The following is an 18,305-nucleotide window of genomic DNA, read 5'->3' as shown; positions in this document are numbered from 1 at the left end:
GTATAATGCATTGAGATGACAGGAGTTCAGAATGGCTGGCTGACTTGGCCTCTACCAGCATTTTCTGGTGTGTCACTTTAGAATGACAAGTAAAAGGATCTCCCATCCCCTCTCAAAACATCATCTGCCATCAGTTCCCGTCTGGATAGAGCTCTTACCAAAAGCCTTTTTGAAATGAAAGTTTTACAGCAGATAGATTTTATTGCCTTGTGGAAGCTTTAACAGGGTCTTTTAACTAGATCTATGACAGTGGAAAGTCTGTTAGCTATTGCAAGCAAAATTGTTCAGACAAGCTGTAAACTGATACAAGGTCCTGATACAGATCAGTCTTCTAGTCTAACTACATTGTGTGATATATATCAAAAGCAGAGAGAAGATGAATAATCATGGGGAAGCAACCAGTTGGCCCAAGAACCCATTCTGAAGTCTGAATTTAATACCAGTATGTTCACAATAATCATTACACAAGGGGATGCCATCATGATTAGAACCCTGATAGAAAGGCACCAAAGAATTCTAGTCCAGCTACATGATCATAATGGTCCCTGGCCATGAAATCTATGAATCTATCAATAAATTTCTCTAGCCATTTATTTTTCATCATTTGTTTGCCACCATTTTTCATATTCTCCCTCTTGGTTTTTCCTACCTAATTTGCTTTGTGGAAATTTACCTTTAAAAATACATAAAAGACTATATTATAATTGCATTTTACTTTCTGTCCCCCTCTTTTTTAAAAAAAAACAAAGATACAAAATTAATAATGTACATCATTTGAAATACCTGAGTGCCTTTTTGTTTTTCTCTAAGGCTTATACTAATCTGGGTTGATGTAAAGTTCAGTGTCTACACTAGATTCCTTCACTAATATGGAAAAACACTCATCTACTTGACAAGCCAATGGTACATTTGTTTGGGTGTATCATGTGACTTCAGATATGAAATCACACTTAATTTCATTTCCTGAAGTTGAATTGATGGGCAAAGTCTTCCCACACAGCACGTTCACTTCACCTGTTTTGCAAAACATAATTTCTGTTAATCTGTCGTGCCCGTATGTCCATTTTAAAATGAAAAAACAAAGATGTCTATATTTTGACTATTTTAAATGTCATTCTTTGACCGTAGATGCTCGTGGTCTGATCAGGTGGATGCTGATGGTGAATCCTGAGCGCCGAGCAACCATCGAAGACATAGCCAATCACTGGTGGGTTAATTGGGGCTACAAGAGCAGCGTTTGTGACTGTGATGCCTTGAGAGATTCAGAGTCCCCACTGCTGGCTAGGTTTATTGATTGGCATCACCGTTCGACGGGTCTCCAGCCAGAGACTGATACCAAAATGAAGTGCCTTTCCAAACCCAAAGGTTCGGAAGTTACGCTGGAGCGACAGAGGTCCCTGAAAAAATCAAAGAAGGAAAATGACATTGTGCAATCAATCCAGGAAGGAGGGGCTGAGAATGCATCCAAACCAACCTCCAAGAGGCCCAAAGGCATCTTGAAGAAAAGGAGCAACAGTGAGCATCGGTCTCACAGTGCAGGATTCATCGAAGGAGTGGTCAACTCAGCCTTACCCTCCGCTTTTAAGATAGAGCAAGAAATGTGTAGGACTGGTGTAGTCATTAAGAGTGCCATGGAGGGAGAGATAGCAAGCAAATACAGCACTAAAGCGTCTTCCCTCATGCCAAAAAAAGGAATCTTAAAGAAGACTCAGCAGAGAGAGTCTGGCTACTACTCTTCCCCAGAACGAAGTGAATCTTCTGAACTGTTGGACAATAAGGATGAAACAGGAAACAGTGACACTTCCTCAGGCATCAATGAAACATCAAGAATTGGGTCTCATAGCCATTCCTATAGACGTAAGGGCATCCTAAAACACAACAGCAAGTATTCCACCAGCAGCATTGACTCTGTTTTGGTCAGTCCTGAAACACCGATGGTGGAAGCCATGGAAGAAGGGGTCCTGCCTGGGGATAGATTATCTCGAAGTTACAGTCGCCCTTCTAGTGTGATTAGTGATGACAGTATTTTGTCCAGTGACTCCTTTGACTTGCTAGATTTGAAAGAGAGCAGGCCAAACAGGCAAAGGATACGGAGCTGTGTCTCTGCTGAAAACTTCCTCCAGATCCAAGATTTTGAAGGACTCCAGAACCGCCCGCGCCCACAGCATTTGAAACGTTATCGAAATCGGCTGGGGGACAGCAGTTTTTCCCTTCTCACGGACATGGATGATGTGACTCAGGTCTACAAGAAAGCTCTGGAGATCTGCAACAAGCTCAACTAGCACAGTGAGAGGGTGGGAAGGGAAGGGAGTTGTCATGTGTACCTTTATGATGGAGTTAGCCTGGTTACCAATTTGCTGACAGTGGTAGGATCATCAAAATGGGTTGAATGCGCATTCTCAGCTGAAAATCGTGAGATATGTAAAAACCCCAAAGTCCTCTCTTGAGCATTATGCAAACTCTCTTTTAGTTTGCTTTATTAAAGTATTACCTAGTTGCCCAAAGAAAATATTCATATGAGATGCAAACATACCGTGCGTAGCACAGTGGGGTCCTGGTCCATGATTAGGATTTCTATGTGCTGTGATCGTACAAAGAAATAAATAATAACACCACCACCAGGATCTGGCAGACAAAGGCATAACATAGACAAATGCAAATTGGAAATAAGGCAGGTATTTTTAATAGTGAGGGTAATTAACTAGTAGAGCAACTTTACCAAGGGAGGTGGTGGATTCTTCTTCACTTAAATCTTTCTCAATATTGGATGTCTTTCTAAAATATATACTCTAGTTCATCCTGAAGTTATTTGATTTGATGCAGGAATTATGGGGTGAAATATCTATGGCCTGTGTTATTCTGGAGGCCAGAGTAGATGTTCACAATGGTCCCTTCTGACTTTAAAAATCTCTGAATGTGCTATAGGAAGGGTAGTTTTAAATAGTCACCCTTAGTGTGGTATGCCTAGAAAATTTGAGGCATGTGGCTACAGATTCCCATTTTCCAGCTACCATGTCATTCTTCTCACTAGCAAGGAGCACAGTACTAATGGTGAAAAAATACAAGAACTGAAACTGTAGTATGAGCTAGAAAAAGTTATACATTGCAAATGGCTAGTCGATTTCTGCTCCCCACCCGCAACATATTTACTAGGTGTGTGACATTTTCCAGATTGCCAGCCAAACAAATGCCTAGGAAGGGGTGTGTTTATCACATTCTCTCAAAGGTTAATTAAGCACAAGATCCAGATTTCAGTCACTTTCACTGTCAGCAAATGGTTCCACCTTGCTTATGAGCATGTATCTGAGAGTGGAGAATAGTTTGCTTCTAGAATGTTAGCTTAAGAAAAGGTTGTAGCATGTAGTAAATGGACAGAGGACTGAGAATCAGTGAGAATGTGCCTTTTCCCAAATAAGAATGTTTTGAAGTAGGTAGTAGTGGAACAGAAGGAATTTGACTATAAGTGCTAGAATGAGAACAGTAGACGCGACAAGGGATTTGGTGTAAAAATGCAGGTATCTATCTCTATTTGTAATTGGTACTGCATGAGCAGTGGTATCAGTCTGAAAAGGAGAAAAATGTATATGTTTCCTTGGATATATCTAAATATCCAGACTTAAGGCTTCAACTCCCATAAAGGTACCACTTGGGTCTACTGGATTACCTGAATGTAAGCCTCAGTTAGCAAGGCACTATGCGTTTGACAGGCCTGGGCAAACTGGAGTCATATGGCCAGTTTCAGATCTCATTTACATGAACATATGGCCCTGGGCTTCACTGGGGGCTGCATTGGTCTGTCTGGGGGCAGAATTTGGCCTGTGAGGTCAAATTGGCTACAGCTCTAACAGTCCAAACACACAAACAACTAGAGGTTAATGGGCCAAATTCTGCTCTCATCTTTACCCCAAGACTTCAACTGGGAGCAGAATTTGGCCCACTCTCTCTGGGCATGCTCTAAAATCCTAAAAGCCATAGAGAAATAGTACCAAGCTCCATTTGGATTAGCTGAGAATCCAGAATAGCAATGTGAATAGATTTAAGATAGAACAAAGAGCTGCTTTACTGCTCGTTGCTTCCCAGCTTGCAAACTCCTTATTTTGTGTGTCACAGTACTTCACTCTGTCAGCTCCTCCTTAAATCAGCAGGATTAACAGCATAAAGGTGGGTGACTTTTAATTTCCTGAAGCGCCTCCTCTATCTCAATGAAGAGGTTTTTCCTCCAGGAGACACTTGGCCAAAATTCAGCCCAGGTGTAAAAGGCATCCATGGTGGTGTGCTCACACAAAGCAAATGCTCACTGTTCTCTTAAGAAGGGGGGTTTCAGTATGATAGTGAGGCATCCTGTCCTCCCAAGGGTTTACATGTGTTGTTTCTGCCTCTTCAAAAATCCATGTACTATTTTGGGGGGTGCAAAGTTAACAATTTTGCCATATTCCATTTTAGGGAAATGTGAACTAGAAACCACATGGTTTCAGCAATTTAGGTGAGCTTTGCAGCCAGGGCTGGCTCCAGGCACCAGCTTAGCAAGCAAGTGCTTGGGTCAGCCACTCCGGAGAGGGGTGGCAGGTGCGGCAATTCGGTGGAGGGTCCCTCACTCCCGGTCGGAGCGAAGGACCTCCCGCTGAATTGCTGCAGATTGCGATCACAGCTTTTTTTTTTTTTTTTTTTTTGGCTGCTTGGAGCGGCAAAACCCCTGGAGCCGGCCCTGTTTGCAGCTTTGGGCAAAAGATGTTCTTTTAACTTTATGCCCTGGAGTGTAAGACGCGAGACCCTGAGCTGGTGTAAAACAGCCTACTTCCCTTGACCTAATGAAGCTTGACTTCAGTAGACCAACGCTGATTGACACCAGCTTTGAATCTGGCTCTAAATGGGTAAATGATTTATACAGGTTTCAAGATGAAGGAGACGGACCTCAGCTTGCTGTTGTGAGGAACTGAGAAGCACCCCAAAGGCTCAGATCTCCTTAGATTTTTGCCCAGGCCTGCCTTCTTGTGTAAAAATGTGAATGAATGATTGACTGCTTGCTGCCAAACTGGAAATGTCATGTAGGGATTTACTGGCATGTTATCATTCCTAGAAGAATAGAAAAAAAAAACTTGACTGCACATTATTATTAGTGTTGTGGTTTTTATTTAATTTTTTTGTAATACGAAGTTGACTTTTTTTTATTTGAATTTGTCTTTTCTATTTATTGGTCTGAAAGCCATTTCAAAAAGGTATAATAATATATTTGGTGTAATTTAATTGTTGCAACATTATTTTACAGCTGCAGCCAAAATGGTTTGGTTTTGTTTTCCTCTCATTGGTTGGCTTTAGAAGGCACACAGGGAAAACGCTGGATAATCACCCAAAGTGTTTGTATTTTTAATCTGATACTGTTTTGTATTAAATAAAAATAAAATGAACTGAATGTAAGATTTTTTTTCTCTTTCAATAAATGTAGAGCAGCTGTGGCCAAATACCAATGAACTTCTCATGCAACAATACAGCAGCATCTCCAGCAAACTGTACTGAGTTGTTTACTCAAAGCTCTTGGTTTATTTGTGTATTTGAAGAGAATATGGGTGGCTACTGAGACTTGCATGCTGAGCCATGGTCTACACTGGCGGGGAGGGGGGGGGGGTCGATCTAAGTTACGCAACTTCAGCTATGTGAATAATGTAGCTGAAGGTCGACATACTTAGATCGACTTATCGTGGTGTCTTCACCGCGGTGAGTCAACTCCTGCCGCTCCCCGTTGACTCTGTGTGCGCCTCTCGTGGCACTGGAGTACAGGAGTCTACGGGAGAGCGCTTGGGGGTCGATTTATCGCGTCTAGACTAGATGCGATAAATCAATCCCCGCTGGACTGAGTGCTGCCTGCCGATCCGGCGGGTAGTGTAGACATACCCTAAGAGGGCTTTGGCATGAACACGCCACGGTTTTCATCTGTATTAAAATAGCACAGAGAAGAATAGCTAACTGGGATCTCCTTTCTTCAAGACTGAGATCCATGAGCTAGGCATGTTGCAGATGAGGGAAGAACAGGCTGTCTCACAGCCAGGCAACAGCACATTTATTTATGCCAAGCAGCACCCGCAACAGTGGTCCCTTCCCCTCCCTGGTCAGGGAAGGAAATGTATTATTATTTTAAATCTTCTTGCTGATGTGATCCAAGGCCTGTTTGGACAAAAGGCTATCAGCCATATGTTGCTATCAGATGAGCTGTGGTTTTAGTCATACGGCTTTCAGCAGGCCGAGCGGTCAGCTGGTGGAAGACAAAAAGGGAGTTTCCTTTTGATTTAATTGGTTGGAGTCCACGTGAAAATTGGAGGCTTTTGATGCTAAGAGATTAAATCTTGGTGTTTTGTCTTGGCAATATGGGGTCACAGTGAGGGAAGCCAGAGACTGGGTCTCCCATTGGACTCAAGGACCTATTTCAATAAAGGGAATGGTGGTAATTAATGGCCTGCTATTGGCTCTGACTGAAGCTGCATAAAACCTCTTGCTTGAGTTAGTCAGTCCAGGTGCCTTTTTTGTTTTTTACTTACAGGAGGTTTGGGTGCCATGTGAATTCATTCTCTAATTAATTCTACCCTGATCTTGTTAGAACTCAGGACTTTCATTGCAGGATTTATGTAACATAACACTACCCAACAGAGCAGGGTAATAGCAACCACAAACCAATAAAGCACAAAAGGAAACATACATTACTACATTACAAAGGGAGTAATTGAGCCAGCTTTACAGTAATTGACACAGGAAAGTATTAAGTGCATATACAGAGTCAGCCATAACATTGATGTACCTGATGCTGATAAGGACTAAATTGTGTGGTGAGGGAGAGGGCATGCCTTGGAGCCTCCTTACCGATAAAGTGGTGGGGGAGGTGGTTATGATGAGAGGAAAGCAGACTATGCTGTGACAGCACTTGGGAAGCTGTGTCAGGATTCCCTCCTTCCTTCCCTCCTCGCCCCCTCCCTGCCACACACACACTGAAGAAAGGGAAGTTGAGACAACATTTTTTTTTTTAATTATTGACTTTTGGAAGACAAAATCTAAACAGCTTGGCCCTGGGGCAAGGAAGCCAAGAGCATTTAGTACTAATTGCAAGTGTGATTATAGATCTCCAAGCACATACACTTCACAAAGATGGGTATTTTAGCCCCATTTTAAAATTGGAGAAACTGAGTCACAAAAGATGAGTGACTTGCTGAAGGTCATGCAGCAAATCTGTGATTTAGCCAGGAATAAAAACCCAGGTCATCTCATCCCAGTGCTCATCTGCTGCATCAGATTGCTTCCAAATAACTATTGGCATTTCGTTGAGTGGATAAGATGGGAGAAGGGCATTACTGCCCTGGGAGATATGTAGCGCACAGGCAAAGCGCCCATTATTACTGTTTATTTTATAGAGTCCATAGCCATGCTTGGAGCGTCCTAGTATGCACAGGTCCTCGCCCTGAGGAATTTAGAATCTAACACCCTGAGCCTGAAAAGTAAGTGCATAACTCTGCTCATGTGTGTCGTCCCAATGATTTCAGTGTCACTACTTACCAACATCTAGAGGACAACTCACATGAGTAAAGTGTAAACGTGTCTAAGTTTTTTCAGGATCAGGGCCTAAATGATGGACTCACAAGTGAGGACGTAACACACCCCAAGAAGCGGGAGGGGCAAATAAGGCCTGGGCTATATCGATAGCAAGACTACTCAGTTTAGGCAGACCTATATCTTGGTGGTTCAAATGTGCTGCTTTAACGTGCAGAGATAGTTTCTGTAGGCAATGTTGCAGAAGTGCAGGTCCATCACTACAGATGGATGACAATTCTTGAACAACTATGTGCTTGATAGTGTCATCCCAGGCTCCACTGACATCTTCAGCAGTCCCCATTTCAGGGTGTTACATAGAAAAACTGCTGATGCTTCTTCCCTTGAACAATGACATTCACTATCTAGCTATGTATTGGCTCTAGTACTCCATGAGGGGCTGTCTGCTTCTGCCTCAAATCAAGACAACTTTGTCATGAATAACTAGGTAGTTGAACTTGGGTTGGGCCAGAGCTTTTCTGGATTTCCTCCCTAGCTCTGTTTCTGGTCATCAAGATCTATTCTCCTTTTTGAAACATTTTATGGACTTTCCCTCAGTGCATACAATAGTTGACATACATATCAGGAGGGTATACACAATCCTGCATATCTTTGGCATAAAGGACATTATATTCATTCCTATTTGCATATGCATATAAATGCTCCTTGAGATGGCATTTAAAGGTGCAATTTTATCCAATACGGGATGGAGCTTTCACGAATGCCAGCTCTCTCTAGGTACTTATACAGGTCTAGTTGCTAGTAGCTGAGTGCCTCTGGGGATTGGTTACATGGATAATGTGACTGAACCCCCCCTGCTCATTCCACGGAGCATCCAATAGCAGAGGCTATTTGAAAAATTCGGCATTAGCTGCCCATCTCTTTTGGCTCTCTCCCCCTGTGTATTATGCTATATAATTTACACAAATAAGGGCATTCCCTGTCGATTTAAACCTAGCTTGTTATAGCCTTTAATTTTCCAACATGGACTCAGTGACACCCTGCCATATGTTGGGCTGGCTTTTACTAACTACATTCTTTTTGGGTACTCAGCATGGCTGTGGTATTGATTCAGTAATTGGCATCTCTTTAGACCATTAGCCTATGGCAGGATTCTGCTCTGCCAGGTTTGGCTCAATTTCTGGTGGCCAGTATCAGGTAATTTTTCTTTCTGGATGTTGAATTTAGGGAGGACAATTGGAAGACACCTTGCACTAATAGTGGCTTGTTCTCTACAAAAAATGGAACCATGTGGAGGAGCAATTAAAAAGCTAGATGGCTAGGACAGACAGACCAACAATCTAATTCTGCAGAAGTTATTATGAGATTCTACAATCCTCAGCAGAAGTCCACTTAGAAAACCTATGTTCTTTTCATACATAGGGACAAAGCTGTTGCATTTGAAAATACAGAAAGTTGAGCAAGGAGCTGCCAGAAAAGAACTGGCTAGTAAGTGAAAGCAGGAGCGACTGGAGACAGTTTATTCTATTGCACTGCAATGATACAGTTTATTAACCTCCCACACCCCCATTCCAACTTTCAGCCTCAGAGATAATAGGACAAGGCATACTGTAAATAGAAACAAAAGGAGAACAAATTCAAACCAGATGCCAGGAAATTTTTGTTTGTTTGTTTGCAAGATGCCGTAACTGCATGTAAAGGCCTGCTGGGAAAGCTTGCTGGAACTAGCCATATGTCAGCATTCTATGTGCACTGGGATTTACCAAAGAAATAAGCCTGGATAGGCTGGATTTTTTTTTTCATGTTCCCTGTTTTCTTCAGTGGCATGCACCAGATCTTGCTAGGTAAATCAGAAGTCTTCTTCAGCAGAACCCGCTGCCTCACTGGGAAGAGACGGTTTGCAAAGTTCCAATATAACCCAGTGCTGCATGTAGTTTGCAGGCTTACTCCAACCATACAGTAGTATGACGCTTCCACCTGTATTTCCAGGAGTGATTTCTGTCACAGTGGTAAATGCAATGGGTAGTGATTGAGTGCCCCAGCTGAGGTAAATTGGCATAACTCCATTGACATCAATAGAGCTATGCTGATTTGCACAAGCTGAGGATCTGGCCCTAAAATACAAATAATAATTATAATATTGTAAAAAGTCTTTTGGATTGAATGGGAGCAGGGCATGCCCTAAAAGTTGGTTGGCAAATTCCCATCTACAGGTCCAAATTTTCACAAGTGATCACTTGTTTTGGGTACCTCAGTTTCTGGGTGTCCAGTTTGAGACAACTTGGACCTGATTTTCAGAGTGTTGAACACCTTCTGGTCCTCTTGATTTCAGACAGAGCTGCAGGGCTCAGCACCTCTGAAAATCAAGTCCCAAGTGTGTTGGACAGGACAGCCAAAACTGAGGTATCCAAACTTAGTGACCACTTTGAGAACTGTTGGCCTTAATTTCACAGACTCATAAAAATGTAGGACTGGACAGGACCTCAATAGGTCATCTAGTCCAGTCCCCTGCACTGAGGTAGGACTATCTAGAAGATCCCTGACGTGATATTTTAACTGTTCTTAAAATCCTCCAATGATGGAGATTCTACAACCTCCCTAGGTAATTTGTTCCAGTGCTTAACTACCCTGTTAGTTAGGAAGTTCTTCCTAATGTCTAACCTAAACCTCTCTTGCTGCAATTTAAGCCCGCTGCTTCTTGTCCTGTCCTCAGTGGTTCAGGAGAACAGTTTATCACCCTTCTCTTTATAACAGCCGTCTACTTACTTGAAGACTATCATGTCCCCTCTTAAGTCTTCTCTTCTCCAGACTAAACAAACACAATGTACATAAGTCCTACATAAGTCCTAATCTTTCCTCTTAGGCCATGCATTCTAGACCTTTAATCATTTTTGTTGCTGTCCTCTGCCAATTTGGCCACATCTTTCCCAAAGTGTGGGGCCCAGAACTGAACACACTACAGTTGAACCCTTATCAATGCTGAGTAGAGTGGAAGCATTACTTCTTGTGTCTTGCTTACAACACTCCTGCTAATACATCCCAGAATGATGTTCATTTTTTATGCAAACGTTTTACATTGTTGACTCATATTTAGCTTGTGGTCCACTATGACCCCCAGATCCTTTTCTGCAGCACTCCTTCCTAGGCAGTCATTTCCCATTTTGTATTTGTGCAATTTATTGTTCCTTCCTAAGTGGAGTACTTTGCATTTGAATTTCATCCTATTTACTTCAGACCATTTCTCCAGTTTGTCCAGATCATTTTGAATTCTAATCCTATCCTTCAAAGCACCCACGACCCCTCCCAGCTTAGTATCGTCCACAAACTTTATATGTGTACTGTCTATGCCATTATCAAGATATTGAATAGAATCGGACCCAGGACAGATCCCTGAGGGATCCCACTTGATATGCCTTTCCAGCTCGATTGTGACCCACTGATGACTACTCTCAGTACACTTTTCCAATCAGTTGCACGCCCACCTTATAGTAGGATCGTCTAGGAGGCTATATTTCTCTAGTTTTTCTGTATCAAAAGCCTTATTAAAGTCAAGGTATACCACATCAACTACTTCCCTCCCTATTCACAAGACTGGTTACTCTGGCAGAGAAGGATGTTAGGTTGGGTTGACATGATTTGTTCTAGACAAATCCATGTTGACTGTTACTTGTCACCTTATTTTCCTCTAGATGCTTACAAATTAATTATTTGCTCCCATTATCTTTCCAAGTACTGACATTAAGCTGACTAGTTTATAATTCCCTGTGTTGCCCTTGTTTCCCTTTTTATAGACAGTTACTATATTTGCCATTTTCCAGTCCTCTGGCAGCACATCACTGATGCGACTGCAAACCAAGGCTTTGCAACAGTACAAAGTTCAGTTTTTTGAAACATACCAAATTAATGCCCTAATTCTGCAAAGACTTATGCCCACACTGCAACAGAAACCGCTACTGAAGTTAGTGGGATGGCTCACAGTGCATAAAGTGAAATATGTGTTCACAGAATGGAGGCCTACGTCTTCAGCTCCTTGGAAGAATGGAAGGGGGCAGGCAGGGCCATGGGCTTTCCCTGCCATGCACGTCCATTCTAAAGTTTGAGAACATTCACCTGGGTCCTCCTCATTCACACACTTGGGCTATTGGCAGCAGATGTGCAATAGTTTACATGATGTGGGACACTGCTCAGAGCAGAAGCAGGCTGGGTTCCCCAAGTCCCTCACCAGAACCTTGGCACACAGTGAGACAGGGCTTGGAAGCAGTAGTGTGCTGAAAGGGGCTCTTGGAGACTCCAGGGAGCCTCTTGTTAAAATTTTGCCACTCAAATGAAGGGAGGGTTTGGATGATTTTGCTCTTTGGCAGCCTTCTTCCCCTCTCGAAATTCTCCTAAGTCACCCCTGCCAGAGATAGTCTAAAAATACTTTTGAAGAGCATGTTTGCCTCTGGAATGAACCAAATTGCTTCAAATGGCAGAAATGCTAAAACAATTTTCCTGGGAAAGGAAATATTCCTGGTATACAGGGTATAGCACAAGCTGAGCTGGGGAGAAGGGGGGGAAGGAACATTTTTGTGGGAGCTTCTTGTTAAAGTATTGGCAGCACATCACTGATGCGATTTGCACTCTTCACAATTAGGACCATGCACGCACATGCAATTACTTTGTGCTGATCTTTGTGGTGCTGACATAAAATTACAGACAAGTAAATGCAATAAAGCACTTAGTCTATTTTAAATGGGATGGGACGCTGCTTATTAACCCAGCAGGGGGCCACAACACCCCTCACCAGTATTTTTGCACAGAGGCAGCCAAGGGTCTGACCTCACCCTGTGTAAGTAGAACTGCACATACATAATTAATTGCATTTAATGAATGTGGATGAGACAACATTAAATTAAAACTCTGCACCCAGACATTAAATCTTACAAGACTTTGATTTTCTTAGGAGTCATACCTTGGACAAGGCCTGTGGGTCTGCAAAAGGAAAAGGGTTAAAAATGTCTTAACACGCCCTAATCCTATTCATCTGCCTCCACTTCTTACACTGCTTCTTTTCCCAGAGAGGTTCAAAGCCCCAGTCAATAGCTGCTTCAAGGGCACTAAAGTTATTAAAGTTATGCTCATCCTACTGGGGAACGGAAACAATACCATGTGATTAATGTGGGCCATCACAACTTTTCCAAACAGCTCAAATTTTGAGTAGTGAATAGTTAGTAGTGAACTGTTCATGATCAATTCATAGCATAAAAAATCCGCAGAAAAACACAAATAAACTGGAGGAAATTGCATTTGGATCCCCAGCATCCTGAAAGCAGACAAAGAGGCTACATTAATTCAGTAAATTACCCACTCTAAATTATTCTCTCAGATCTACTTGGTACACACCCCTGGTATAACATTTCATTGGTTGATTTGTGAAATGACAGCAAAATCTGCAGTGATGCTACAATGAGCTCATGCACTGCAAAGTTCAAAAGAAAGGGTTGACCTTTCATCACAAAAATATCCTCTTCGCATTCAGATCCATGTGAAATAGAAAGCCTTTGTTCAGACCAAGCAGAGAAGAAATAAACTAGTGTTAAAAGGTCATCTCAGTTTGCTTTGAGGGGTGGGGAAGAATGACAAAAAATAACGAAATGTGGGCTTCTTAGAGGTGATCACAGATACTGTCTTTCAGCAGAACAAACATGTTTTTGTTACAGATCTATTCATTAGTAAAACAGAGTCTTTATAGGTATGAGCCAAGACTTTAAAAAATGGCTACTGATTTTACATGCCGCAATTCTTGGCTGGCCAATTGAGAAACCTATAAGGGGCTTGATTTTCAGAGAGTGAGTGACTCAGTACTTTCTGAAAATCAGGATCCCTTTAAGGTGTCTTAGGTTGGACATTCAAAAATCAAAGCACCCCAAATCACTAGTTGCTTTTGTACATCTTGGCCACGGTAGATTCTTTTCAGGGTATATTTTATTTTCCAGCACCTACAAAATTAAGGCTAGAGTTTGCTGCCCCCTGTTAAAGACTGCTGTTTTGTGTGGCTTTGTCTAGAATAAATAATGTATCATAACATTGGTCTATTATAAGAACACTGGGAAGGTAGGTGCCAAGTTTAGCCTGTCTCCCTGCAGAACCACTACTTTATAAAGTAGAGTTCTGTTGCTGACCCAGAGCTGATGTGTCCTTTAAAAAAAAGGAAAAAAATGCGAATACATTTAAAGTTCCAAGCTCAACATGTTCAGATCTTTTCACTATGTCAGGCTTCTTATGAAGTCTCCATCTTCCCTTTCTCATGTGGGCCCTTATTCAGGGAGGTACTTAAACAGGTGCCTAACTTTAACACAAGTAGATCCTCTTCAAAGCCAATGGGACTCTTCACATGATTAAAGTTAGGCACAGGGTTAAGTACCTTGCTAAATCTGGGCCATGTTTTCTAGCTTACAAAGAAATGCTATTCATAAAATATATAAAAGATTAAAATAGGAAGAGCGAGAGAAGAGTTTCACTTTTTTAAAACATAAACAAAGAGTCTGGCAAACACTTAGAAGTGGCTTTTTGGAATACTACAGATCTGTCTTTCAGCAAATCCCAAACATCCAGGGAACACAAGAGTTAGCGTAGTTTTGCCTTGCTATGTTCTAGTTTGAATAGTTCTTTCAGTGGAGAAATGGCCCTCAGGAGGTCAATCCTACCAATGATTGTGCTATTAATAGATAAACCAAAGGAGAGATTTTCAGAAGTGCCCTGCAGTGGTCTAATTGCTTCCACTGAAGTCAGTGGTAAAGCTTCCATTGACCTTGATGAGAGATGGGGCTAGATCCTCAAAGGTATTTAGGAACCTTAGGCCATGTCTACACTATAGTTAAGTCAATTTAACTGATGTTGACATTCATAAACCACTGTAATTATATCGCTTGTGCATGTTCATACAACACTCCTTGTGTTGGTGAAGCGTGTCCTCAGTTGGTGCTCTAGCACCGACAGAGAGAGCAGTGCTTAGGAAAATCCACCCCCTCCCTGACTTTTGGAGGACTTTCCCTGTTAAGACTTCAAAAGCCAAGTCTTTATCTTAAATTCAGACTGATGAAAATGTGTGAGGTGTGCTACACGGAGCTTATTGCATGCAGAAAATACACCACTGCCTTCCTTGGAAACTGCAAAATAAGGACATTTTAATTATAACTTTATCTTAGAAGTTCCTTTTTTAGGTGCGTTTAGAGACAATATGAACAATACCAATATCAAAGCCGCTATGGTTGTTTGGCTATTACCCAGAATTACCTACGGTGCATGTTTTCATTTGCATGTTATCCAGTATGGTTGCAGCTGCAACTCAAAATGGGCTGTCAAATCAGGTTTTACATGAAGATTTTTCTTTCCTAAGTGACACAGAAAATCTCTTCTGTTCATAGTTTAAACTTTCGAAAAATGTAAGATGACCTTTAACCTGTTCCAATTTTTTTTAAAAAAAGTGCCCAAGTAAAGCAAACCAAAAAGAAAGGACATAAAGTTAGGGGCTAATAAAAATGGTTAGTTTTACGTATTTCTTTTTTCTCAGCTTCTACATTCCTGAGGATGTCGCAGTGCCCATCAGCCACTGTTACATTTCATAAGACGTTAGCAGCTTTGTCAAAATTATCACCCTGTGTCATTCCACTTCGAGGAGAATGCTCTTTTCCAACCTCGCTTCCGCTCAGGATCTCTGCACACACAGTAGCCTCACAGATTTATTAATTTTTGCTGCTTTGTCCCTTCTGTAGGCTTTAGTTTGCACCTGTTGTACGTCCTGGCCACTAGTATCCATTTTGTGGTTTCTTTGTAACACTAGTTCCTTAATTTTGTTCTTGTTATTAAGGGCTTGCCTGCTGCTTTTCAATGGCTAACTGATGGCTCTTACTTTTGGACCAAGTTCTTTCCTCACTTACTTCCAGCTTAATCCCACTGAAGTCTACTTAATTAACCGGGATGCACAGGCAATAATTGGGTCAGAATCTGGCTTTAGTTGGTCATCAAATCCATTGGTTTATACACCTTGGCTCCCCTAACATTGGGCAAATTCTGCCCTTGGCTAGAAGCATGCAACTTTCTTTGAAGTCAGGAGGCCAAACACTGGAATCCAGGAGCAGTCACAGTTGCTGGGTTGTGGAATAAAGATTGCCTCATGGCCAAGGAGATGTATCTCCCTTTTCCAGGCCACAGAGCAGCAACAAACAAGCCACTTGGTGGCCACTTTTGGAGACAGACCAACAGTAGCCTCCACAGCCAGTGTGCCCCGCCTCCACTCCCTAGAATCTGTGTTGCTTCTCTCACCCTCAAATTCTTCCTGAAAATTCACTTTTCCAGTCAACCTTCCATTCCAGCCTGGCCGTCTCTCCATCCACTAACCCTTGTAATGTGACACAATTTTTTTCCCCAAAGTCACAGATGAGCTAACAAAATGAATCCATAATGTGATGTACTTGATATTCACTGTTGAGAGCTGCACCTTCCCAGACCCTCATGTTTTTTGTCATAGAATCATAGAAATGTAGGGCTGGAAAGTACCTCAAGAGGTCATCACATCCAGCTCCCTGTGCTGTGGCTGGACCAAGTAAACCTAGACCATCCATAGCAGGAGTTTGTCCAATCTGTTTTTAAAAATGTCCAATAATGGGGATTCTACAACCTCCCTTGGAAGCTATGCCAGAGTTTAACTACCCTTACAGTTAGAAAGATTTTCCTAATATCTAACCTACATCTCCATTTTTGCAGATTAAGCCCATTACTTCTTGTCCTATCTTCAGTAGACATTGAGAATAGTTGATCCTTGTCCTCTGTATAACAGCCCTTAGCGTATTTGAAGACTGATAAGGTCCCCCCCTCAGTCTTCTTTTGTCAAGACTAAAAATGCCCACTGTTTTTTAACCTTTCCTCATATGACAGGTTTTCTAAAACTTATCGTTTTTGTTGCTCTCCTCTGGACTCTAAGAAAGGTGGACAAATTTGAGAAAGTGTGACACCCAGAACTGGACACAGTACTCCAGTTGAGGCTTCACCAGTGCCAAGTATAGCAGGACAATTACCTACCATGTCTTACATATGACACTCCTGCTAATACACCCCAGAATGATAGTTTTGTTTTTGTTTTTGAACTGAATCACACTGTTGACTCATATTCAATTTGTTGTCCACTATAACCCCCGGATCCTTTTCTGCAGTACTGCCACCTAGCCAGTTATTCCCCATTTTGTATTTGTGCATTTGATTTTTTCATTCCTAAATGAAGTAAAAGATTAACGGGCATCAACAATATAGTGGATGAAGCCAAACAACGAAGATGGAGGTGTCTGGGGCATGTGTTGAGAATGTATGCTGACAGACACCCTCGTATTGCCCTATGATAGACACCACAAGGAAGAAGGAGGAGAGGTAGACCATTGGGGACGTGGCGAAGGACCATTGAAGAGGAAATGAAAGGTATGCGAATGAAGTGGGATGAAATCTGCTGTCTCGCTCAAGAACAAAATAAATGGAGGAGAGTGGTTGGCGCCTTATGCTCCACAGGGAGTGAATAATAATAATAAGAAGAAGAAATGAAGTACAATGCACTGAATTTCATCTTGTTGTATTCAGACCTATTTCCCCAATTTGTCAAAGTTATTTTGAATTCTAATCCTGTCCCTCAAAGTGCTTGCAACCCCTCCCAGTTTGGCGTCATCTGCAAATTTTGTAAGCATACTCTCCACTTCATAATCCCAGTGATTAATGAAAATATTGAATAGTACCAGACCCACAACTGACCCCTGCTGGACCCCACTAGATCTGCCCTCCCAGTTTGACAGCAAATCTTTCATAACTACTCTTCAGGTACATTTTTTTCAACCAGTTGTGCACCCACCTTATTGTAATTTAATCTAGACCACTTTTTCTTAGTTTGCTTGTCATTCCCAGCTATGTAAAATATAATAAAGATTTTAGACTCCTTGGGGTAGTGACCTGATATTGTGCTTGGTTGTGAAACATCATGTACACTGTCTAAATAATAATGAGGCAAACTCTGCAGTTCCCAAGCACAATTCTGACTGAAGTCACTGGTCTCTACTTCAGACATCTCCGGTAGACTTGTAGGTTTCTCTTGGTGACTAGAGGGTACAGTGTAGGCCAGATCTCATAGGAAAGATATCATGACCAGAGAAAGAGTTAGAAATCTGATAGAATTTTGTTTCCTCCAGCTGTTTAAGGTATTTGGGACTGTGACAGATATAGAGAATGTTCCCTCTCCATTGTATTTCCATTAACTCGGGACTGTGATCTTACCCCTAACAGCTGCGCACGCATATCCTTATGAGCTCATTGTGTTCTAAGCCAAGCAACCTGCTGGAGGCCCTCACAATAGGAATGCCTGTCTAGTTGACTATGAATACTCACAGACCAGCCACAGTACTTGGTAAATAGAACATGATGGGTCATCATGGAATCAACTGACTGCCCATTATGTCATTTGTGTAAGAAACCAACACAGGCAGTTCGGAATGCCGTCACTATCAGTGCATTTGAAAATAGAAAAGAATGGATCAAAATTAAGTATTTTCCCCATCCTTGTCAAACATACAATCACCAGAGCTGGTTGAAAAATGGAGAAAATTTTCAGAGTTTTTTTTGAAAATTTTCATGGAAAAATGTCATCTAAAATTTCAAAAACCTTCAACCAGCTCTCCTGATCACTCACTCTGCAACTGCAGTTAGATGGCGATTCAGCAACATGTAAATAAAGACCAGAGGAACAAAAAATGCTGGCCCGA

The 18,305-nt window shown here is 41.8% G+C and overlaps 1 protein-coding gene across 3 annotated transcripts in view; it reads left to right on the top strand.

Moving 5' to 3' along the window:
- NUAK1 (NUAK family kinase 1) overlaps positions 1–5,410 on the top strand; it is a 59,589-nt gene extending 54,179 nt beyond the window's left edge. For all 3 annotated transcript variants that reach the window (XM_039488929.1, XM_039488949.1, XM_039488940.1), the window contains one exon: positions 1,129–5,410. In XM_039488929.1, the coding sequence (XP_039344863.1) occupies positions 1,129–2,282 (1,154 nt within the window). In that variant the 3' untranslated portion in view covers positions 2,283–5,410. The remainder of the gene's footprint in view (positions 1–1,128) is intronic.
- The last annotated feature ends 12,895 nt before the right edge of the window (positions 5,411–18,305 follow it).

This window comes from Mauremys reevesii, linkage group 1, assembly GCF_016161935.1.
Source record: "Mauremys reevesii isolate NIE-2019 linkage group 1, ASM1616193v1, whole genome shotgun sequence".
NCBI classification, from domain to species: Eukaryota; Metazoa; Chordata; order Testudines; family Geoemydidae; genus Mauremys; species Mauremys reevesii.
This window is presented reverse-complemented; position numbering and strand designations above follow the sequence as displayed.